Here is a 25,111-nt window from a genome sequence, read left to right as displayed (position 1 = left end):
GAGTTGGACCCAGAATGACTTTGGACTCAACAGCAGCACGGGAACCCAGATGGCAGTGAAAAGTATGTGTCGCACTGTGAGGGAAAGTTACTGCTCACCTAGGACGCTGGCACCCGGCCAGTGATCAATTACTGATGAGTGAGTGTAGATCTTAAACAAAGGCATTTTCAGACACCAGTCTGTCTCAGTGGTGTGGCTCCCAGGCACTCTGTCAGAAAATGGACAAGTGAGTAAAGCGAGCAAACAAGGAAGATAAACTCACTGCCATGGAGCCTTTGCTAACTCAGCAACTCTATAGGACAGGGTGGAACTGCCCCTGTGCATTTCCTGAGACTGTAGCTCTGTGCAGAGTAGAAAACCTGTCTTTCTCCTACAGAAACAATGATGGTGGTTTCAAACTTCCGACCTTCCAGATTGTTGCCCAACACATAACAACTCTGTCACCAGAGTTCCTTAAAGCAAGAAAGAAGAGGTCTGGAATTCAGAGTCCTGGGGAGGTGAACCAAGAGAAGCAAAGTGAGTGTTGAGCATGAGGGTGAAGGTTGATCCCCAGGTGAGAGCTGTGCAGAACAGCCACAAGCGGCAGCCATAGCCCCAGGGGAGGGAGAATTCCAGGACGGAATCTGCACTGCAGGATCCAGCAACCCCCCACCACTCCAGATGGGCTTCCATAGCTACCACTGTAAAAAAAAGTTTATTTTTAACAGTGTCACCCACATAACAATTCACATATCATTGTTGAGCCACATTCTTAAGAGCTGTGCCGCTGTCAACACGATCAATTCCAGCACATTTCTTCCTCCTTGGGCTCATTGTCAGAGTGCTCCAGCCTACCCCTCCCCCACCTCCCACAAAACATCCCTTTGAAACTATTAATCCAGTGGTGTCTCTCTAGGTTTCCCTGTCCTGGGTTTATATCCAGAAAAACATGCAAAATCCAAGCAAAACACAAACACACGGCCCGACAGCAATGGTGAAATGGAGGCAAACCTCCATAGAAAACAAAGTAGAGCTATCAAACACTTGCACAGCTGCACACGGGCTCTGACAGGAGGGAGATGAAATGACAGGGTGTCACATTTGGACCAAACTGCAACTACCTCCCTGGTCCTTAGTTAGAGGGCTATAGCCCCTTAAGACCCTCATTCTTGCTCCCTCCCAAGACTGCTCAAAGGGCAACACCGAACTGTCTTGGAAGAAGTATGGCTAAAGTGCTTCTTAGACACAGGATGGCAAGACTTTGTCTTATACACTGTGGACAGATTGTCAGGAGAGACTAGTCCGTGGAGAAGGACATCATGTTTGGTAGAGTGGAGGGGCAGCGAAAAACGAGGCAGGCCCTCGATGAGCTGGATGGACACTGCGGCTGCGGCCATGGGCTGAGGCACGGGACAATTGGGAGGATGGAGCAGGGCCCTGCGGTGTTTCCTTCTGTTGTGTATAAGGTTGTTAGGGTCTTTCTCAACAAGACTGGAGAATCGCCTTTCCTTACACTCTGCTGAGCCCCTGCACTGCCTGAAGTTCAGAGGCTTTAGCCTGCACCCCCCAGTTCCCATTCACCTCAGCCAAAGTCACGCCCGCAGATCGCCCTAGCTCCATCTCTCCTGTGCGCCACTGCGGGGCGGAGGCCCACCTTGGGGAACATGGTCGCCATGCTGCTCAGACACTCCCGGTGCTTCTCCTCCAGCTCTTTCTCTTGGTTCGTCCAGGCCTGCAGCCTGAGGTTCCGGAGGCGGTCGAGGTTTCTCAGGAACACATTGAGGCTCTGGGGCTGGTAGGAAACCCCCGTTACTCTCAGGGATTGGATGTGGTCGATCACTTCTTGTCTGGGGAGTGAGAAGGAGGAATTAGTGGGCTGTCTCCGTAATTCCTGGAAGCAGTAGTGTGTCAGAGGTGCTGTCTGAGGAGGAGCAGCACCGAAGGGCAAGGAGTCACGAGGGGGGCATATGTTATGGAAGAGGCGAAAGAAACCAGGGAAGGGATAGAGAGGTGGGCGTAGGGGAGTAACTCACTTTGGGGGCCCAATAGATCGGAGCTCTACCTGCCTAGGCCCTGAGGCCATGCTTCCTCTGCCAGTGTCCTCCCCCAGGAGACCTTGCCCTAGCCTGCGGGGTGGGAGTGGGGTTCTCCCCATCCTCCCTGGCCCTATGATCCTCTCTCCTTTGGGGTTTTGCCTCTGTCCACACCTGACAGGCGGTGTGGGTGAGCCAGACCTACACCTGGCAGGCGGTGTGGGTGAGGCGACCTACCGGAGTCTCCGGAAGTGCCTGTAGGTCACGTACTTCCCGCACAGGCACGGGAGCCGGAGCGCGCTGAGCTGCATGGTGGTGGTGGTGAGCTCCAGAGCTTTGCTGCGCAGAGAGTTGGGGAGCCCCAGCTCGGCTGCCCCGCTCAGGAGCTCCAGGTTCTTCCTCTGCGCCTCCATGCCCATCCAGTACTTCTCCTTGTGGGCCACTAGGGAGGTCTGCAGAGCGACCCGGGGCCCCCTCCGCGCGGGCCGCTCAGGGATCGGAAAGGAGGAGGATTTCCTGGGCCGGGCGGATGCCCCGGGCGTTCGCGATCTCAGGCTCTCCGCGGACCGCAGGGTCCTCCCGCTTCTGGAAGCCGACTGCGCGCTCGAGGCCCCCGGCGGGCCGGACCCCGGGGCTGCGCGGGTCGAGTGCCCGCGCGTGGAGGGCGACTCCGCGCGCTCCCGCTCCTTCCACCCTCTGCTGGCCGGGATGGGGACACCCTCTGCGCCCTCCCTCGCTGGGCGCCCTGGCTTCGAGCTCAGGGCCTTGTCCCTCCGGCCCTGCCGCAGCTGCCCCGGTCGCGGCTGTGCCCACCGCTTCGGCCGCCGCGGCTGCGCCCAGCCCAGCTCCTCCTCTTCGCAGGAGCGCGCCTCGGACTCGGGGGACGGCTTCTTCCTGAAGCGGATCTTCACTCGGAGGCCTCCGGTCTCCTCGGCCTCTTCCTCCTCCTCCTCCTCCTCTTCCTTCTGCTCCTCCTCTGGGTGAGCGGGGCCTGCTGCTGCTGGGCTTCCCCGAGGCTTCGGGAGCTCGCCAACCACCGAGGGCGGCGATGCGGGCAGCAGGCTCTTCTCGCCTGAGTCCTGGTCGCAGTACCTGTCCGCGATCCGCGACTGTGTGGCCAGCCTGGTGAGTGGTGGGCAGACCGAGAGCGGTTCATCCCCGGCCCAGGCCGTGGCTGCCGGGCTTGGAGAGAGCACTCGAAAGAGCTGCTCCTCCTGATCGGGCTCCGGTGGAGCGACCAAGGCTCTGGTTGGGGGCTCCGTGGGGTTTTCTGGTGTTTCGAACCTCTCTCTCTCCAGGAGGTCTGTCGAGTCCACCAAAGCCTTCCCCCTCGACCCTCCCGCGTGACCTCCAGCCTGCTGAGCCTTCTTCAGCTGAAGCTCCAGGGCGTGCTGGATCAGAAGCAGGTCATGGTACTTTCTCCCCAGCTCATCGACCTGCTTCAGGAGGGTGTCCCTTTTGTTCTCCAGGATGCTGAGGGCCTTCTGGAAGTAGAGGCGCTGGCTGCTAAGCTCTCGGGTCATTTCCAGCTTCAAGTGCCGGTACTTGGTCTCCAGGGACATGTTCTCCTGATGCTGGAGAAGCAAGGCCTTGTGGAGGTTCTCCACCACAGCAGACATGTACCGGATGGCCTGCACCTCCCCCTTGTTGAACGTGGCCGAGTCCAGCAGCTCCTGCAGCATGGACCGCACCTCGGAGACCCTCGTGCAGGTGGTTTGCTTGTCCTGAAGCATCTGCTCCGGGCTCGGTGGCTGAGGCTCAGGAGGAGATGTTTGCGGGCTCTTCTCCTGCCAGCCCTGCCAGAGGGTTCGTTTGGACACTGGGAGGGATGGAGAGAAGAAAGGCAACCAATCCCATGAAGCCCTGGGATTCTCAGGAACCTGCTTGGCCAGCATTCCCATCCCAATCTCTTAGGGGTTTGGCAAGCATATGGAGCTGAGGCAGTACTGAGGCCAGGGATGTGTTGGCCAGGCCCAGAGTGTCCCAGGAAGTCTTAGGAAACCTCTTGGGCTCTGCAAGCTTCCCAGAACCACAAGGCCCGAAGGGGCCTGGGACTAGTCAATCCTGTTCCATTCCATTCAGCATCTTCTAATTTGCCAGATCACCCTGATATTACTTCCCTTTCTGGTCGAGGCCACTTGCCTGCCTCAACATCTGTGTGTGGCTCCCTATTGCCAGTTTCCAAACTCTGGAAGCCTGCCTGGTCCTCAGCACTCTGGAGGACTCAGGAAGCTTCATTTGCCTTTCCTGTTACCATTGGATTGGGGTTTATGGAGATTTTATCATGGAATCCTTTAACAAATTACATGTTTGTTTGTTTGTTTTAATTAGTCACTTTCTGCCTCCCACCCCCATCAGGCTGTGATGGGACAAGTTCTGGACCCCTCCAATACACAGAAGCAGCTGGCCCTTTCCCCAGGAAGATGTGCATAGACAGACTGCACAGCTTGGGTTCAAACACATCCATCAACCTGAGCTCCTCGGGGGCAGAATCTGTGCTGGTGGAGTACTGATCTTAGAGCACCCACTCAATGCCCATTCCAAAAACACCCCTGGCAGTAAACACTATAGCTAATTTGGGAGGTGCAACCAAAGGAAACGTGCATCCTAAGTGGCATTTAAGTCAAACTAGCATCTAGTTAGCATTATCAGGGGAACCGTGAGTCCCAGTAGTTAAGAGTTTGGATCCTCAAATCAGGCAGCTGGGGTTGAATCCCATCATTCCCTCTTGCCTTGGGCAAATCTCCAAACTTCTCAGTGCCTGGGTTTCCTCATCAGGAAACCTGGGATAAATCATGGCATTGGCGGCATAGGGCTTAATAGGGCATTCGCACATTTCTGGTGTCAAGCACAGTACCAAGTACCAGTAAGTGCTCCACAAGCCAGCCCTCAAAGGAAAGGACTCTGGTACAAACTCCGCCCTCGGGGAGTTTATAATCTAATAAAGAAATAAGCCAAGGACACAAACAACCAAATCCTAAAACATAATTTGCAAGGATTGTTGAAGAAATTTCTCCTCATCTATCTCTCCCTGCCTTTACCCTGCCCCCCCCCCCCAAGCAGATCTTTTGTGACTAATGTTGAACCTGACCAGTAAGAATCACAATGGTAAACACTGACATTAAAATATACATATTTCGATCCTTGAACTAACTACAAGCTTTTCTTTCTTGATGTGTTTTGTTGTGTTCTTTGTCAGTGGTTTGTTGTTGTTTTGTTGTCTGGTTGTATACTGTTGCTTTGTTTTCCTCTGTCTTGTTTTCGTGCATGTTATTGTCTCCACAGGTCTGTCTAAATAAGACAGGCTGGATGAACTATCTGGAGGAAAAACAATGGGACCCACAGTTCCGGGGAGACTTGGGATAGGGGGAAGAGGGGGTGTAAGGAAGTGGTGTTAACAAATACAGGGACAAGGGAACAACATGGGACCCAAAATGGTAGTGAGGGGGGAGTGGCAGGCCTGGTGGGGAATGATCAAGGGTAAGGTTGCATAGAGAAGAGGTATAGCTGTAGCCCAGGTGGGGACGGAGCATGGTAGTGGGGCAGGAGGAAAGTCAAGGGAGATGGAGGAAGGAGCTGGGATTCAAGGGGCATTTATGGAGGTCTAGACAAAGATATGTACATGCAAATATATATATATGAAGATGGGGAAATAGATCTATATGTCTATATTTATAGGTGTAATATTAAGGTGGCGGAAGGACCTTGGGCCTCTACTCAAGCACTCGCTCAATGCATGAATACTTTCTTTTATTAAATTGGTACTCTACGATGCTCACTCTCCCGACACAACTGCTGAAGCCAAAGTGGGTGCACAAGTAAATGTGGTGAAGAAAGCTGATGGTGTCCGACTATCAAAAGAGATAGTGACTGAGGTCTTAAAGGCTTGAAGATAAACAAGCGGCCATCTAGCTCAGAAGCAACAAAGCCCACATGGAAGAACACAGCAGCCTGTGTGATCACGTGGTCCCGAAGGGATCAGTTATCAGGCATCAAAGAACAAAAAATCATATCATTGGCTGCACACCTCCATGATACAATCGCCGAAGACAAATGGGTGCATAAGCAATTGTGGCGAAGAAAGCTGATGGTGCCCGGCTATCGAATGAGATAGTGTCTGGGGTCTTAAAGACTTGAAGGTGAACAAGCGGCCATCTAGCTCAGAAGCAGTAAAGCCCACATGGAAGAAGCACACCAGCCTGTGTGATCACGAGGTGCCAAAGGGACCAGGTATAAGGCATCATGCAAATATATATATACATACATACACCATAGTGAATGAAGGGAGAAGTGCAGAATGGAGACCCAAAGCCCATTTGTCGGCCACTGGAGATCCCCTTACAGAGAGGTTTAGGAGAGGAGATGGGTCAGTCAGGGTGCGATGAAGTACCGATGAAGAACACAGTTTTCCCCCAGATCCTGGATGCTTCCTCCCCCCAACTACCATGATCCGAATTCTACCTTGCAGGGCTAGATAGGGCAGAGGTTGTACACTGGTGCATATGGGAGCTGGAGGCACAGGGAATCCAGGGTGGATGATACCTTCAGGACCAGGTGTGTGAGGGGCGAGGCTGGGAGAGTGGAGGGTGAGTGGGTTGGAAAGGGGGAACTGATTACAGAGATCCACATGTGACCTCCTCCCTGGGAGACGGACGGCAGAGAAGTGGGGGGAAGGGAGACTCTGGATAGGGCAAGATATGACAAAATAACAATCTATAAATTATCGAGGGCTCATGAGGGAGGGGGAGCGGGGAGGGAGGGGAAAAAGAAAGAGAACCTGATGCAAAGGGCTTAAGTGGAGAGCAAATGCTTTGAAAATGATTGGGGCAAAGAATGTATGGATATGTTTTATACAATTGATGTATGTATATGTATGGATTGTGATAAGAGTTGTATGAGCCCCTAATAAAATATAAATATATATATATGTAAACATTTAAATTAATAAATATATTAAAAAACCTCACTGCCATTGAGTCCATCAGGGACTCATAGAGACCCTGTAAGGGCAGAGTAGAACTGCTCCTGTGAGTTTCCAAGGTTGTACGTCCTTACAGGAGCCGACTGCCTCATCTTTCTTCCGTGGAGTGACTGGTGGGGTCAAACCCACTACACTACCAAGGCTCCTTACACAGCTTTAACTAATGATTATTAAGCAGCCTTGAACGTGTTCCAAGGATGGTGCCTGATGCCTCATCCTGTGTTCAAGCCTGCCTGCCCTCTGCAGGCAGACAGTAGCCACCTTATTTTATATACGAGGAAAGTGAGGCTCAGAGAGATGAAGGAATTTCCCCAAAGTCACATAGCCAGAAATTAGAGGGGATACGAACTCATGTCTGTCTGACTGAAACCCATGCTCTTGAGTAGGACTAAGCCCGAAAGCCTACATGTAGGGTAGCTTTCTTTGTTGTCCATTCTCTAGCCTATTGTTTTGCAGAAAATGGGTGTTGGAAAACTGCAATTCCATCCTTGGACCGACTGAAGGAAAGTCAGTCATGTTGACTCTGGAGAAGTCACAATCTAGAAGGTTCTGGAGGGCTGTCTGACTGAACCTCCCCTGACTTCTTGGGTTTGGAATGAAGAAAGAATGTTTCTTAGGTTCTACCTGCAACCCGCTCTAGCTTTATTCCCCAGAACCCCATGAGACCACAGCTCCTGGGAGCCCGCGCAGGGACCCGTCTCCATAGCCCAGCACTGCTCGTTGTTCACACCCCTTCACCGCCCACACATCTCACAGAAAGCTTTAATTATGGAGCCAGATTGGAGAGACTCCCCCAGACCCAGCGTGTGGCTTCCTCCCTGAGAGCAGCCTCCCTACCCTCACCAAGCCCTTTCCCGGGGACCCCCGGCACCTACTTTGTGTCTTTTTCTTTTGTTCTTCAATAAGAGTGGAGCAAAGGGAAATGAGAGACTCGATCCCTCCCTTGGTGGCCATGAGGGAGAGAGGCAGGACCTTCTCCATCACCTCGATCCACTCGTCCAGGGCTTCCTCTTCCTCCTCGCTCTTCCTGTTCCTGATCTCAAAGGTCAGACTGTCACCTGGAGAAGGAGTTGGAGGTTCAGATGGAGAACACTGCTCTCTTGGCAGCCGTATACCACAGCGGTGGTGCCACCAGGCTTCGAGATGGGGTTGGCATCACCTCTCTGAACTGTGTGGTTTCTAGGCATGCTATTTCGTTCCCTGCACCCCATTCTCCTTGCCTGGGTGAGAATGAAGTGAGATAACATGCGAAACAATCATTATGCGGTCTGCTCTGTATAAGATATACTGCAGACATTAAATATGCCCTGATGACTCAATTAAGCTCTTGGCTGCTAACCAAAAGGTGAGTGGTTTGAACCCACTCAGTGTCTGCAAAGGAGAGAGACCTGCCAATCTCTGCCTGAGAAGATAATAGCTAAGAAAACGCTGTGGGTCATCCTGCGCTGTCACAGGACGTCTTGGTGAGTCAGCATCAACTCAATGGCATGTAACACCACCCCAGCTCCTGCTTTCTCCCCACTGCCTCCTCTATGAGCTGACCGATTCACGATGTCACCGAGGTCCTCAGTCCTGCCTAGTTCCTAGGAGCAGGCAAGGAGCACTGAACTGAGAGCTTTGAGGGCAGTGTGGTTTGGGGATGGCTGGGGACCATCCCAAAGCAATTTCCTCCACCCTGTAGCACCCCCCACCCATATTGGGATGGCTCTAGTCAGACCAGGCGAGTGCACACTCAAAGAACAATTAGTTCTTATGACATAGCCCACGTGAAGAGATTACTGAAGATACAGGTGCTCTAGTAACGTGTGGTGACGAAACCAGATGACGCCCGGCTATTAGTAAGAATAGTGTCTGGAGTCTTAAAAGGTTGTCTTAAAACAAGTAACCATCTGGGTGAGGTGTCAACTTAGTGCAGATGAAAGAAGCACACTAGCATGTGTGATCTAAGGACTATAAGCAATATAATCCAAATCCAAAGGAGGGAATGGTATCAGAGCTTAAATTGTGGACACCTGGTTTTCAGAAGGCTCTAGATGACAATGGAAGGCCAAATCCATGTGTAGGGTCCCCACATGGATGAATCCCCTCTGAGCAGAGTCCAGGAACATGAGTAGCTTTGCTATCATCAGGCAGAGAGCGTTGTGAAGCCAATTATGACAGATGTAGTTAGGTGGAAATGTAATACTTTATCACTGAGAGCCCCTTTCATCCATTTTAAAGTGGCTTCAGTTTTTAATATTTTCTGCTTTCTCTTCTATTGAGGTTTTTCCTTTGTTTTGTCTGGTCGTTGTTTGGTTTTGTTTGCTTGCTTGCTGCCTATAAACACAGTAACTGGATTAATAATAACCTGGGGGCGTGGCAGGAGAGGATGGGGGATGGGAATGGAGTGCTAACAATGGGTATGAGAAGAAAGTTCTGAAATTGATTGTGGTGGTGAGTACGCAACTCAATGTGACTGAATGACTAAACGGTTTGATATGTAAGCTGTATGCCAGTAAGACTCTCAAGAAGAAGGGAAACAATAGGTGGGTGCCATGGCCCCGGCTCACTGCATGCCTCTCTGGCTGCAGGAGCTGTTGCCCACAGCAAGCCTCAGGTGGCTGTCCCAATGCCCGGGAAGTTGAGATCCTCTATAGAATAGCTAAGGAGCCTTGTGGCACACAGGGTTAAGCAATGGGCTGCTAAGCACAATCTGTGGTGCAAACCCACCAGCCTCTCTGCAGGAGAAAGACAAGGCCATCTTGGGTGACTAGGGCTTGGAATGGGTAGTGGACTTTGACTTTTAAAAGTGGCTGGTGTCATTTTGCATCTCATTTTTATCTTGCTAACAAAAACAAAACAAAAAGTCCCTGGTGGTGCAACTGGTTTTGCACTCAACCCTGACCCTCAAGGTTGGCGGTTCTAACCCACCCCCAGGCTCGCAGAAGAGAGGCCTACTGATCTGCTTCTGTAAAGCTTTCACTTAGGAAAACCCTAGAAAGAGAAAGCCCAAGGAAGGCAGTTCTCCTCTGTGACACATGAGGTCACCGTGAGTCAGCACTGGCTTGGCAGTAACCCATTTGGATTTTGTTGGGTTTTGCGAAGAAGGTCAGGGGTCAAGGGGAAATGCTATGGTTTGGTGCCCTCAAGTCGGTTCCAATCCACAGCCACCCGATGCACCACAGAAGGAAAGCTGTGTGGGCCTGCGCCGTCCTCACAGGTGTTCCTGGGCCTGAGCCCAGGATGGCAGCCATGGTTTCCGTCCATCTCCTTGAGGACTGGCCTCGGGGACTCTCCTCGGAGCAGGGGTTGCGGCTGTCATGCAGCGTGCATTGGAAAGTGTATGATTGCAGAGATGATTGGGTTAATATTTAACACCTTGTCATTTGATCTCCCTTCTGAGCTACTTAAAATTTGTGTAGTTTTAAGACTTTCTTTTCTACCAACGTTTTTATCTTTTTACATTGGTATGGTTGTTCATTTTGTCTGTTTGTTTTTAAAGTTTTTTGGCATAGGAAATCCAGGCTAGGTAAATCAAGAGGCAGTAACTGGATTCATGGTTCCTTGGGGATGTAGGTGGGGGGCGCGTTGGGGGGAATTAGGGAGCTAATAATGATGAGTACAAGAACCAAGAAATGTTCTAAACGTGCTTGTGGTGATGACTGTACAACTCTTCTTGATGTGACTGATTTTTCAAATTGTATGAGAATTATATACCAATAAAACTGCTTTTTAAAAAGGTAAGTGTCATAATAATGGACTCACCCTCTAATCGGTTTTGGACATGACATATTTGTCCCTCATGGGGAGTGGGTGGGGGTGTAGTGGTGTGTGTGTGTGCAATGTTGTACTGACTCCAGTGCCCCCCACCCCACTCTCTCCTACTCGCGTGAAGGGACGAGGCGGCCGAAAGGGACCAGCGATTTTGGAGAGGAAGGTGCCCACCGCAGAGCTGTGCCCAGCCGCACTCACCCCAGTCTGCCAGCCAGCAGAGAAGTTCGTACAGGTGCTTCTCTTTCGTTTTGGCGTCTTTGGAGAAGGAGGCAATCTTCTCCAGCAAGATGAATCTGTTGTGGCCCCTTTGTTCCGTCTGCTGGGACTTTGCCTTTTCTTTTAAATCATAGCCCAGTTCCTCCTGGAAGCGGCTGATGACACAGTTGACATTGTCCAAGATGCCGGAGAGCTGGGTGGAAATGTCCTACATGGGAAGCAGCAGCAGACAGTAGCACTGAGGGGCGTGTGACATGGTCAGATGCCGCTTGCTGGTGGGGGCGGTGGTGACCTGAGACAGTCACTTGGCCTGTTGGGGCCTCTTATTTGTCAATGAGGACCATCATCATAGCATCTGTCACAGGCTTTTCCTAAGGATTGTGGGGTGAATATTTGTGATGCCCATTACACTGGGGCCTGGCACGCAGACTAAGCTATGATGATGATTGTTATCATTCTCATGGTTATGTTTGGAACTAGGTCAGCAAGGGAAAGAAATATTAAAAATCGACCACCAGCCTTTCTTCAGAATGGCAGGACTTCTGAACAGACAGTTGGGAAAATGTGGGCCTAAGAAACTCACAGGGTCAGAGGTGTGACTGAAAAATGCTCTAGAGACTCAGGTGGTGGCAGGGTAGTCACACCATGGGGTGCAAACCGCGAGGTTCGCCATTTGAAACCGCCAGCTGCCCTGGGAGAGAACGATGAGGGTTTCTGTTCCTGGAAAGACTGGCTGTCTCAGAAGCCCACTGGGGCAGTCCTACCCTGTCCGCGATGTCGGAATTCACTCAATGGCAGTGTTTGTTTGGCCAGAGGCTCAGGTACTGGGCACGTCAAGCCTGCAGCCCATCCCCGCGGTGCCCTGCAGTTCTACGGTTCAGCTTGGGGGACCCCAGACAGGATGAGATATGTTTGCTGGGCCCCTCCTCCTCCCCTGCTGGGACCACCACTATGCGCCCCAAAGCTTCCCGTTCTCTTCCTGTGATCTGTTCCCTTCTGGGTGCCAGCCCTGCCCCAGGGCTGTGTTATGACCCCAGCTCAGCCCTGGACAGACCGAGTCTAAGCAGGGGCTGGGGGGGAGTATCTGCAAACCCAAGTTGCCAAGTATGCCAGCACCTGTGTGGGCTCAGGCTGGCATCCTGCCCCGACCCAGGATGAGACCCCAGCAGAAGGGTGCCTCCCTCATCTCAGGGGCTACCTCCTGAGCCCGAGTCAGCTGCGCAGCCTCAATCCTCGAGATGATGGCTTTCACTGAATCGGGGGTCGCCAGCTGTGGAGAGTCCTCCTCGTCCATCGTGGGCCACTCTGACAGTCACAGAGATACCCTGTCTCTGGGGCACACAGGCCTGGACACGAGATGTTGGTTGCTTTGGGGTTCGGGGTCCCCAGGTGCCTGCTGGGCACCCTTGGCTTAGCCACAGCTCCTCCCGTAACTGCCAGGCACCAGGTTCCAACGGACTCTCCTTGCCCTAGTGACATCATTTGTTTAGTTAGAAGAATGTTCCAACTTTGTTCATGATCTGTGGGGTTATCTAGTTTGTATATCTGTCACCTGATATCTATTAACCTTACTTGGTTCTTTTTAGAAAGAAACACACTAAATATTATGCTCCTAAATTAAACAATAATGGCTGAAAATAGGAAAATGCAATTAGAAATTCTTTTTCCTAAGAGAAACTTACTGTTTAAAAGTGTTTGTTTGAAATGTGTGCATAAGCAAATGTGAAGAAAGCTGATGGTGCCCGGCTATCAAAAGATATAGCACCTGGGGTGTTAAAAGCTTGAAGATAAACAAGCGGCCATCTAGCTGAGAAGCAACAAAGCCCACATGGAAGAAGCACACCAGCCTGTGGTGATCATGAGGTGTCAATGGGCTCAGGTATCAGGCATCTAAGACCCCCCGAACAAAACCAGACCCAATGTGAATGGGGGTGGGGGGGCGCATGGAGTGGAGACCCAATGTCCACCTGTAGACCATTGTCCATCCCCTTACAGAGGGGACACAGGGAAGAGATGAGCCAGTCAGGGTGCAGTATAGCACTGATGAAACACACAACTTTCCTCTAGATCTTTGGTGCTTCCTTCCCCTCACTATCATGACCTCAATTCTACCTTACAAATCAGATTAGACCAGAGCATGCGCACTGCTACAGTTAAGAGCCCCGCAACACATGGAATCTAGGATAGATGGACCCCTCAGAACCAACAATAAGAGTAGAGATACCAGGAGGATTAGGGGAGAGTGGGGGGAGAAAGGGGGAATCAATCAAAAGGATCAAAATATAACCCCCTCTCAGGGAGACGAATAATGGAAAAGTGGGGGCAGGGCGATGAAGGATGATGTAAAATATGGAAAAAATAATCTACAACTTATTAAGGGTTCATGAGGGAGGGCAGGCAGGGGAGGGAGGGGAAAGAAATGGGGAGCTGATATTAGGGGCTCCAGTGGGAAGAGAATGCTTTGAAAATTATGATGACGGCATATGCAAATGTGCTTGACACACTGGATGAATGTATGGATTGCGATAAGAAATATATGAGCCCCCAATAAAAGTATTTAAAAAAGAGGGTTCAGCAACCATTCTGATAACACTCATGCACTAAGGCAAAACTGTTTGTCTGCAGAACTAAGATGTGTCACAAAAAACAGACAATATGCAAGCAGCACATATATTGTAGTCAAGCTGCCAACTGCAAAAGTCATAGTGATTGATACAACCTAATAACTTCAAAGTACATGATCTTGGGATTACCCTCTTCTGCTTCTCCTCACACTAGAACATTTCACCTCTAAATCCAAAGGTGTATTTCAGTTTCTTTAATCTGCAAGGGGTGGGTTTAAGGTAAATCTCCTTCACTTGGTGGGCTTTCCAAGTCCAGTCTCTATAAGCGAACTATACCAAAAGGAACTTGGAAATTCTGTGGTTACTTTGGGAAGATGAGTTCCCATTTGCCTTTTTTCTTTCCTCTTTGAGGACTCTTCATGTGTACTTTTGGTCAAAGGATTCTTTTTAAAATAGGAGATTAAAGTTTATTTATTATATAAACAAGTCATGCAAACAATTGAGAAAATGTTATATGCATAAAACATGGATTAAAAAATACATATTATTAGCCCCCAATAAAATTTTTTTTAAGTGTTTGCTTCCCCCACTCTGTAGTGAGAGCCATTAAATAACTAAATGGGAATATGGTTTTATTTTGCACCAGGGACCAAGGCTCAACACAATTTAACTGATTGAAGGTGATAACTAGCGCAAAAAATATATATGGTCCGAATAAATGCTTTAAATGGACATCATCATATGCCCAGGTCCTAGGCCCATGCCTGGCATACAGTAGAAAGGCACTCCATAACTCTTTGTTGAAGGTAAAAGTACAAATACCTGGACATACACTCACTACTAAAAGTACTCTCATGTAATAGATTAGGTATGAAATATTCTAAGTTCAGTCCTTGACCTGATGTACATTAGTCTGTGACCATTTATTAAGTTGTCACCTAACAGTCACCCTCCATATATTATAATTATTCAGTTACTCTTTCGTTGGCTCATTCGCTCAGCATTTCCTGGTAGCATCGATGTGTCCAGCAGGCGCCAGTGCTGAAGCTACAAAGTGGACAAGACCCGGGTCTGCCTTTGCGGCATGCCCCGCCTGGCTTGTGGACCCTGTCTACCTCTACATCCATCTACCGGTCCTAGGGTGATCCTTTCACTCCTTATGTGACTCACAAACCATTTACAAGTAACTTGTTCATCCTCAGAAACATGTGAACCTCTCGAGGCTCCGAGGGCTGTAAGAAGTTAAATTGGGAGGCCGAGTCAGGACTCTAGCCTGGCTTCCTTACCCTCGATCTGGGTCCATCTCTCTCTTTCTTTTCTTCTCTCCCTCCCTCCTTTCCTCCATTCTTTCCTCTTCTCTCCTTACTTTTTAAAATTTTTTCTCCTTTAAAAAAGCACTTATCTAATGAAAGTCAAGTTTGTGTAGTATTTTTATTATCGATGGCATTTTCACTTGCTCACAAACTGTCATGTCCTCCGATGGTAGGAATCTTGAACTTGCCCATTCAGAGCACGCTGGCTCACGTCCAGTTGTAAATGTAGTGTCTCTGGACTTAGCATGCTGTCCGTTCAGGAGCCGTGCTTTCCGCCTTCTTCCTCTCGCCTCCCTTCTGGGGCTCTAAGTTACGTGTTGTCTTTGCGTCTAATCAGTGGTCCTTGGTTTTCGTTTGTGTTGCCTTCTGCTAAGATGCTTAGTCATCAGTGGTCGCTTTCCATAGGCCTCTGGGCCTGTTGTAGGTGTCCCTGCAGTAGCTATGTTCCTGTGACCCCCGCATGGACCTCTGAACCTGCCAGGTCCTGTAGAAACACCCTGACAGGTCTCAGAGAGAGTCGCTGCTCCCCACCCCACCCCCACTCCTTTCCCGGAGCTTCTGCTCCAAAGAAGCCCAGTTCTGAAAGCCACTGCCGTGAGCAATGAGAAAAGCCAGAGAAATGGTCCCATTGTACTGCATGAAAGATGATCCCTGAGCACAGAGCAGGTGGATAGTTCCTAACCTATCCCCTGTGACTTAGTGACAAGGTCATTACTGTCCCTTTCCTGGACTCTCTCCATTCCCAATGTATAAAAATCCCCTCCTTTCTTTGTCGGGGAGACCGATGCTTGTCACGCTGGAGCCCTGTCTCCTTGATTATCATATTCAATACATCTCTTCTTCTTCCCTCCCCTGCATCTGTCTCGTGAGTGGGCTTATTCACAGCAGGACCACCGGATCACCGTTTTACAAGAGCAGGTTCCATTTGTCAGAATTGAGCCAGAATAGCGTTATGTTTTGTACCTTTTCCTCTAGGCGTAATATACTTCAATGAGAAGCTTTGGTGAAGATGCAGGTAGAGCTTTCCACTCGGAGTCGAGGTAGAATAATATTTAACCAACGACTTCACACCAAAAGGAATAAACGATTGCTCTGGACCAAGTCAGTACCCCCGCAGGGATCTACTTCCCAGCTTCTCATCGGATCCCTGCTCTCGTCTCTGCTCCCGTTTCCCTGTCCTTGTGGGTTTGTCGTGGTGAACTGACATCCAGTAGGTTCCGACTCGGCACAACAGGATGAAACACTGTCTGGTCCTGCGCCACCCTCGCAGTGGTTCCTCTGCTTGAGCCTGTGGTTGCAGCCACTGGGTCAATCCATCTCATGGAGGGCCTGCTGCTGTTTTGCTGCCCCTCTGTTTTACCAAGCATGATGTCCTTGGGGGGTTATGTTTAGTAGAGTCTCAGAACTTAACGTTAACATTAAAATTTTAAAAATCCCCAAACCATATACAACGATGATGCTGACATGTTGTGAAAGTGTAGCCAAAGTCACTGAAAAATAAGTATAGAAGTTGTTAAATAAAAACCCAAATTGCTATGTAAAACTTCTCTAAAAATTCATATATATAGACACACATATATACGTTGTTGTTAGGTGCCATCCAGTCAGTTCCAACTCAGTGACCTTATGTACAACAGAGTGAAGTTCTGCCTGATCCTCTGCGCCATCCTCACCATGGGTGTTATGTTTGAGCCCTTGTTGCAACCACGGTGCCGATCAATTTTGTTGAGAGTCGTACTCTTTTTCACTGCCCTTTCTGCCTTAGCATGCATAATGTCCTTTTCCAGAGACTGGTCTCTCCTGATGACAAGTACATGAGACAAAGTCTCGCCATCCTACCCTCTAAGGAGCCTTCTGGCTGTACTTCTTCCAAGATAGAGTTGTTTGTTCTTTTGGCAGTCCGTGGGACTCTCAATATTCTTTGCAAACGCCATAAATCAAGTGCACCAATTGTTCTTCAATCTCCTTCGTTCAGTGGCCAACGTTTACACGCATATGAGGTCATTGAAAACACCATGGCTGGCGTCAAGTGCCCCTTAGTCCTCAAAGTCACATGCTTGCTCTTCAACACTTTCCAGAAGTCTTGTGCAGCAATGAATCGCTTGACTCCTGAGAGGGGCTTCCATGCACATTGGATGTGGATCCAGGCGAGATGAAATCCTTGACAACGTCAATCTTTTCATGATGCTGCCTCTTGGTCCACCCAGGAGGATTCTGGTCTTGACATTAAGTTGTAAACCATACTGAAAGCTGAAATCCTTGGTCTTCATCAGCAAGTGCTTCAAGTCCTCCTCACTGTCAGCAAGCAAGGTGTGTCATCTGCGTATTGCAGGTAATGTTAACAAGCCTTCCTTCAACACTGATGCCACATTCTTCTTCAGATACTCCAACTGCTCTGAATATTCACGTAGACAGATTGAATGCTTATGGTGGGAGAATACACACTTCCTTCTGGATTTCAAACTATGCAGTATGGAGAGGCAGTGACTTATTAATGAGTCTTCCAACCCATCTCTAACTCCCACCAAATGGCCTTTCCCTGCAGGGGTCTGGTAAGAAGGTGGGGAAGATACTGATAGGCTTCACCTGTGAGGCTTCACCTCTGGAGGGGCATCCTGCTATGCTTAAGATGAGCCCTCTGAGAAGCAGGGGGAGGGATCTCATTACCAGCAAGAGCCAGGAATGGAGCATGTCCTCTGGACCCAAGATCACTGCACAGTAAACCTCTTGGATCCGAAAGGCAGCTATATCATCAGAGGAGCAGCAGTAGGACCATGAGCCAAAGCACGGAACAGAGTGATGTTCCCAGCCCACGGAGCCAGTCAAGCTGAGTGCTTTTGTGCAGGAGCCCGGCTTACTGAGTGGGGTGCCTCTAGGCACATAATTGGGCAAGTTGGATTTGTTGAACCACAGATTTGGAGCTGAGTGCCTTTGGGCTGAGTCTTACTGGAGTCGGGGACCTCTGGTCACTGAAGTTAGAGTTTGCCGATCCACGGAGGTTAAGCTGAATGCCTTCAGGTTGAGGCTTGTAGCAGAGTGGTCTGCCCTGTGGCATTTATTAGCAGACTTCACAGACTTTGTAGCATGTCCTGATAAACAGCACAACCATAAACATTTCTCAAACCAAACTCACTGTCATTGAGTCAATGCTGACTCATAGTGACCCCCTGTGGGTTTCTGAGAGTGTAACAGCTTAAGGGAGTAGGAACCCATTTTCTCCCTCAGAAACGGCTAGTTGTTTCGAACTGCTAACCATTTGGGCCACAGTTGAACACTTAACTACTACATCACCAGGCTCCACTGGCATTACAACTTGTTAACTTCCTTAATAAACCATTTAATCATGAATTTTGTTTGTGGGTCCTCTGGAGCCATTGCAATGAATGTGAGCACCCAAAGAGGTAAAATAGAGAACACGAATTAAGAATGCATCGTGCCCCATCAGCTCACGAAGACCCAGAGGCTCCACTCCCACAAGCTTTACTCCATTCAGGTCACTATGGTCCATCGAAGCCACTCCAAGAAGGCAGCTCCTCTCATTTCCAGGGCCCTCGAGCTGAGGGCCCCAACCTGCAGCACTACCGCAGGCAAAGTTCTGCTTCCACTGATCAGGCCTTCAGTGTCTGACAGTGTCTCAAAGCTATGCATACGGTTTTCAGCGGCTACTTCTTGCAAACTGGGGAGCCAAACCCTTCTTTGTTGTCTGTTCTTAGTCTGGAAGCTTTGCTGAAACCAGTCCACTTGGTGACCCTGCTAGTATCTGAGATAGGAGTGACATCGCTTGTAGCAACGTATAAGCCACCGCAGCACGACGAACTGACAAAGGGTGTGCATAGGGTCGCTGTGGGTCAGAACGGACTCTATGGCACCCAACAACAATGAAGACTTCACACAATATTCCCTTGCTCTGTTTCCCAGCTGCCCCTTGTGTCGTCATACACAGTTTCTGCAAGAGCACCACGACGTGTTCTGGAAGTCTCATTCTTCTCAAGGCTAGCCAGAGTCTATTACGGTTCACACCGTCAGACACCTCTGCATAAAACACATGGAAACACCTTTGTCATATTCTTTGTTTTCAGTCAAGATCCACCTGACATCCTATTTTGAATCAGGCTTGAGTTTCAGGCAACTCTCTGCCGATGTACTGCTGAAACCATTATTGAATGATCTTCAGTAAAATTTTACTTACACATGTGGCAATTACATAATCTATTGTCAACTTGAGGAAGGGGTGGAGTATACCTGTCAATCAGATCTCAGCTTGATGATCTCTTTTGGAGGCTCAATGGAGATAAATAGCTCACTGGAGGCCAGACACACTCTCTCTGCTACACATTCCTGTTGACAAGCCACATGGAGCTAAGGCTAATGGAGCCAGAGCCCTGGAGCTGGAGGAATCACATAGAGACCCCTGCCAGCATTGAGATGCTTCCACCGCCACTGGATCTATAAAACTTTCCACCCACTGGCCTGTGATCTTCCTGGATTTGGCATCATTGCATATGTTGCATGAGTCTGAAGAGGAATTTATAGACTGGCATTGGACATATGGACTGATATCAGACTTATGGACTTGATCTGGATAGGGCTGGGATGTTTTCTTAATATATAATTACTCTTTGATATAAAGTTCTCTATTACACACGAGTTTCTCTCCATTTGTTTTTCTGGTTAACCCAGACTCACACACACACACACACACACACACACACACGATAGTCATGATATTGTTTTATAATCCCCTCATTCTGTGGGGTCGCCTTTCTTTGGAATGGGTACATATGGAATGGGTACACATATGGTGGGCCAGGTAGCTGTCTTCCAATTTCCGGCATAGTGGAGTGAGTGGTGCCAGCTTGTTGAAACATTTTTCTGGTGCTCCATCGAGTCCTAGAGCCTATTTCCTTTTTTATTATAATAGTTTATCGACACGTAACTCACATATCATGTACTTCAATAGCTGAGATAGATTCAATGTCCTATTTTGGCTCTTGTGGGTTTGTTTTAATTTTCTTCAATCTGAACTTACATATAAGCAATTGAAGGTCTGTTCTAGTCAGTCTCTGGCCTGATTTTAGCTGCCATTATTGAACTTCTCCATTTCTCTTCCTAGAGATGTAGTCCATTTGGTTTCTGGGTATTCCAGTGGAAGAAGTCCATCTGCATAGTTGCCATTTATGCTGTTGAAAAAGGGTATTATTGCTGAAGAAGTTGTAGGTCTTGCAAAATTCTATCATGTGATTTATAACTTTGTTTCTCTCAGCAAGACCATATTTTCCAACAACTGTTCCTTCCTCTTTGTTTCCAACTTTGGCATTCCACTTGCCAATAATCATCAATGTATTTTGATTACATATTTGATCAATTTCAGACTAAAGAAGTTGGTAGGATTCTTCAATGGCTTCACTACTAGCTTTAGTGACTGGTCTGTAAATTTGAGTGGCAGTTGTATTAACTGGATTATTTTGTATGCACGTACACATTATCCTATCACTGAGAGCATTGGGCTTCTAAATTGTGAAGTGTCTTTTTGGATGATGAATGTGATACTATTCCTCTTAAATCTGTCATTCCAGCACAGTGAACTATGAACTCAGAAGTCTGTTAGTCTGGAAACTCTGCTGAAATCTGTTCACCTTGGATGACCCTGCTGGTATTTGAAATACCAGTAATACAGCTTCCAGCATCACAGCAACACGCAAGCCACCGCAGTAGGACAAAGTGACAGACAACTGGCTATACTGATGCGCGCCCTCGGGAAACCACCTGGGCAGTTCTCCTCTGTCCTATAGGGTCACTATGAATTGGGATGGACTCTAAGGCAGTGTGAGTGAGTGAAATCTTGACAATTTTTTCTTGAAAGACACAGAACCATCATGAGGGCTTATTATGAATATATATGTTTAACTTTAAAGAATTTAAAAAGAAAAGGCCAGGAAATTGCCCAGAGGACAATGCGCCTGTCCATTTTTTTGAGGGCTGTCCTGCAAGATTTCATTGGGAAACTTCACCTCATCCACCCTACAGCCCTGATCTTGCCCCTTCAGACTTTCCTTTGTTCCCCAAACTCTAAAGGGTCCACAAGTTGAGTCCCCCAAGAATGGAAAAGCTTCCATCTTGATGTGGTGTAAATTGAAGCGTGTAGAATTCTTCAGGGAAGGATTGTTGTTGTTAGATGCCATCATATCAGTTCTGACCCATAGTAGCCTTGGGCATGACAGAACAAAGCTCTGGTCCTCCGCCTGCCTCACAATTATTCCCATGTGTGAGCCCATTGTTTCAGACATGGTGTCAATCCATTTCTTTGAGGGCCTTCCTCTTTTCACTGCCCCTCCACTTCACCAAACATGCTGTCCTTCTTCAGGGACAGGTCTCTCCTGACAACTTGCCCAAATCTGTAAGATGAAGTCTTGTCATCCTTACCTCTAAGACATACTTCTTCCAAGACAGATTGTTTGTCTTTTCAGCCATTCATATTACTTTCAATATCCTTCTCTAGCACCACAATTCAAATGCATTGATTCTTCAATCTTCTTTATTCAGTGTCCAACTTTCACATGCATGCGAGGCAACTGAAAATATCATGGCTCGGGTCAGGTGTTCGTTAGTCCTCAAAGTAACATCCTTGCTCTTCAATACTCTAAAGAGGGCTTGGGCAGCAGATTTACCTGAATGCAGCACACCTTTTGACCTCTTGACTGCTGCTTCCAGAGATCAAGGATTGTAGTCTTCAGTATGTATGACAACCGAATGTAAAGAAGACCAAAATCCTCACCACAGGTAGCATCCGGATAAATGGGGAAGAGATTGAAGTTGTGGAGGATTTTGCCTTGCTAGGATCCACAATTTATGCTCATGGAAGGGGCAGAGTGCTGGAAAGGCACAGACCAAAAGGAGGGTACGTGAAGGAACAATGGCTTCACATGGGAATTTTTAAATACAGGTTTCTATGATTTTGTAGCAATGCTTTTTGACACCCTGGTAATGATGGGCAGTAGAAGATAATGGAATAAATGCCTTTATAATCCCGAAGCAATGTGATTTCCAATTTATGGTTCAATACCTAGTCAAACAATCATTCAAGTGTCCACATGGAATAATAAGGTCAACCATCAAAGCCATTTATCTCCCAAGTACCCTTTTTGAGACAGCTTGTAAAGGATGGTCTCCCCAGAAACAAGGGAGTGAACTAAGAGATATACAGAGCTGGGCTATGACAAATAAAGATCCAACACAAGCAATAGGCAAAGAAAATGCCCAGGGGGATGTAGAATATCAGAATTATTATAGAATTAAGCTTTTCAGCCAGGAGAGAGGAATTATGGGAAAGTGATTGGTAAAGGAAAAGAGCTAAATTCTTAGGCTTCCCCTGTTATTTGTGGAACTAGGGGAAAATGATAAATAAAGACCCACATACAACCTTTCTAAATGTTTTAGTGGTATAAACTATCAAATTACAGTATTTATATATAATCACTATACTGTTATAATTGTCATATTAAGGAGCTCTGGTGCATAGTAATTATGCATTTGGGCTGCTAACTGCAAGGTCAGCAGTTCAAAACTACCAGCCACTCTGCAGGAGAAGGATGGGGCTTTCTACTCTTGTAAAGAGTTAACTGTCTCAGAAACTCACAGGGGCAGTTCTAGCCTGTCCTATATGGTCGCTATGAGTCGGCATTGATTCAGTGGCAATGAGGAGGTGCTAGGCCGTTAACTGAAACGTTGGTGGTTTGAACTCTCCCAGATCGGGTGATCTGCTCCCATAAAGATTACAGTCAAGAAAGCCTGAGGAGGTGGGTCTACTCCACTACACAGAATCGCTAGGAGTTGTAATTGACCTAACAGCACCTAACAACTATTATATTATAAATAATACATATGTTGTTAATCAAGCTAACTGGGAAGTAAAATATCTTTGAAATTCCTAACTTTACAAATACACAGGGGCTTCAAAAATGTTGGTGAGAAATGAAATGAAAAGACAATTGAAAATTTCCACGACTTTTTGAGGCCTCCTCACATACCTGCACAAAGACTTGGAAGGCCAGATTCAAAAGTGGAACCTTAGGTTCTACAATACAAAAGGGTAACCGCAGGCCTGGGCTTGATTCCTGTCCTCCTGCCCTTGGCTCTGTCCTGCATTGAGAACCACATTCAGGTTGTGATGACACCTCTTGTGCTCACACCTCTCCCTGCAAAAGGCTGCCACAGGCTCCCCACTGGGGCCCAAGGGCAACACCATCAAAGCATCAGCAGCAAGGACTCTTGGGGAGGGGAGACCCAGAAGAGAGGCTGAGGCCTCTTTGGACAGGGACCTCCAGTGTCCTCAAACCCAACCCAAACCAAATCCACCGCCATCAAATTGAGTCTCATTTATAGTGGTCCTGAAGGGCAGAGTAGCATAGAGGTTATGCGGTGGGCTGTGAGCCGCAAGGTCAGCAGTACAAAACCACCAGCCCCTCTGTGGGAGAATGAGGGGCTTTCTCCTCCGGTTCACACTCACAGTCTTGCAGCCTCACGGCAGGCAGTTCTACCCTGTCCTATAGGGTTGCTATGAGTTGGAAGTGACTTGATGGCAGTGAGTTTGGTCTTATTTTTAAAAATAGGACAGAGTAGAATTGCCCCCCTTGAATTCCTGAAAGCCTAAATCTTTTTCCCTTTAAAATAAAGTTTTGAGTGTACTCTACATGTCATACTTTTAAACATTTTAATCAGATGAAAGAAGACCAGAATAGTTCAGAAAAGTCTAGCTTTCAGATACAAAGTTTATGTGTGCCTTTTAAACTATTTAAATAATTTCAAGAGTTAAGACCATTGCAAAAAAAAAAAAACATAACAAGGGATTTTATAAGAATAATTGCAAAGGAACTGCAAGGTCTCTCTCTCCGGGACTAGATTTCAGCCTCGGTCCTTGGCTTCACGCGAGAAAGATTTCATGCTGAAGCCGGGCTCGTGATCCAAGTGAATTTAATGAAAGTTCAAAGAAGCATCAGGTTTTACGCGGCACCCATAGGATTCCTCTGACCATGCGGCCTGGCAGAGACTGTCCCAGGTCACGCAAGGATCTCTCTCCTCCCAAGAAGAGGACCAGGACCACCCAAGCAAGACAAGCCAAGCCAAGACAAGACTCTCTCCCACTCGGTCCCTGCCTTTTCAAGGGTTCCCGGGGGAGGCGTGGTGAACGACCCCAGGTCGATCCCATTGGCTGAATTGCAGTCACCTGGCCCAGGTGGGCTGCTCCAGGTGTAACGCCCATCTGGGCCCACCTGCGGGAAAATCCAGCTTTTGTCCTTTGCTGGCTCTCCTGGGCATGCGTAAATGGACTTCCCAATTCCCTAGGCTAAGCTACCTAACAGAACCTTTATAGTCAATGAAAGTATAGTACTTTGAATCCGCCCCAATGCACAATTCCCAAGAAATCAAAGTAATGCAGTTGGCCATCTGGCTACACATCTTAAACAGCTACTGTTCCAAAAATCTGTACATAGTAACCTTCTCAAATTGTACTTAAATTGTAGCACTACACAAAAAGGCAAAATACACTTCAACAATACTTCAGTTTATCAAAAGACACATATGAAAATTCAAACCTTATGTCTTTTTTTAATTCCCCCCAAACCTTATGCCTTTAGGAGTTATAAAAATCAGTGTTTTGGCTAAGTCATAAACATATCTACAATGCAGACTGGTGAGTTGGAACCACTGACCTTGCAATTAGCAGCTCGGTGCTTAGACCTACCACTCTGTGGGGGACCAAGCTCCACAACCGAATGAGTCCAAGGGGTGGTTGTGTAATTGAGGGGTAAACTAAAGAGACATCAGGCATGCAAGGGCTCCCCTGTTTCATGATGATCAGAACCAGAAAGAGACCATCCTTCATTCTCTCACAGACTTATAAACTCTCAGGCAATCAAGCCACACAGTAAGCACCTATTAGGAAGGGGTTATACAAGAGCCATACAGGTAACATGAGGAGGAAGGCGCACACATAACAAGATGGGCAGGCTCTAGAGATAAGAGGGAGGCCTACACTTGGTAGTCTCTGAGCTGTCTTTCTGCAATCCTATAGGGGAGCAATCTATGATCCTTCTCAGAAGGGACCGGGTCCTACTTAGGGTGTGACAGACAAGAGGGTCTGAATGCTTTTGATGCAACCTTCAGACAACCTTCAGAAAGATAACCTTTAAGCAGTTGCCCTCCTAGCATATAGTAAGCGACCTTGTGTTTGCAAACAGCAACTTAAATTTGGCATGATTATAGGGAGGGGGT

At 48.1% G+C, this 25,111-nt stretch overlaps 1 protein-coding gene across 1 annotated transcript in view; it reads right to left on the bottom strand.

The window, feature by feature from the left end:
- Window positions 1-12,256, bottom strand: part of FAM186B (family with sequence similarity 186 member B) — a 28,331-nt gene extending 16,075 nt beyond the window's left edge. Inside the window, exons 1-5 of the mRNA XM_075553295.1 lie at window positions 12,161-12,256; window positions 10,945-11,170; window positions 7,869-8,051; window positions 2,250-3,831; window positions 1,634-1,826 (exon numbers count right to left, since the gene is read on the bottom strand). Coding sequence (XP_075409410.1) covers window positions 1,634-1,826; window positions 2,250-3,831; window positions 7,869-8,051; window positions 10,945-11,170; window positions 12,161-12,256 — 2,280 coding nt within the window. The remainder of the gene's footprint in view (window positions 1-1,633; window positions 1,827-2,249; window positions 3,832-7,868; window positions 8,052-10,944; window positions 11,171-12,160) is intronic.
- Window positions 12,257-25,111: the final 12,855 nt, after the last annotated feature.

The sequence above is a fragment of the Tenrec ecaudatus genome, chromosome 6 (genome assembly GCF_050624435.1).
Source record: "Tenrec ecaudatus isolate mTenEca1 chromosome 6, mTenEca1.hap1, whole genome shotgun sequence".
In the NCBI taxonomy this organism is placed as follows: Eukaryota; Metazoa; Chordata; class Mammalia; order Afrosoricida; family Tenrecidae; genus Tenrec; species Tenrec ecaudatus.
This window is presented reverse-complemented; position numbering and strand designations above follow the sequence as displayed.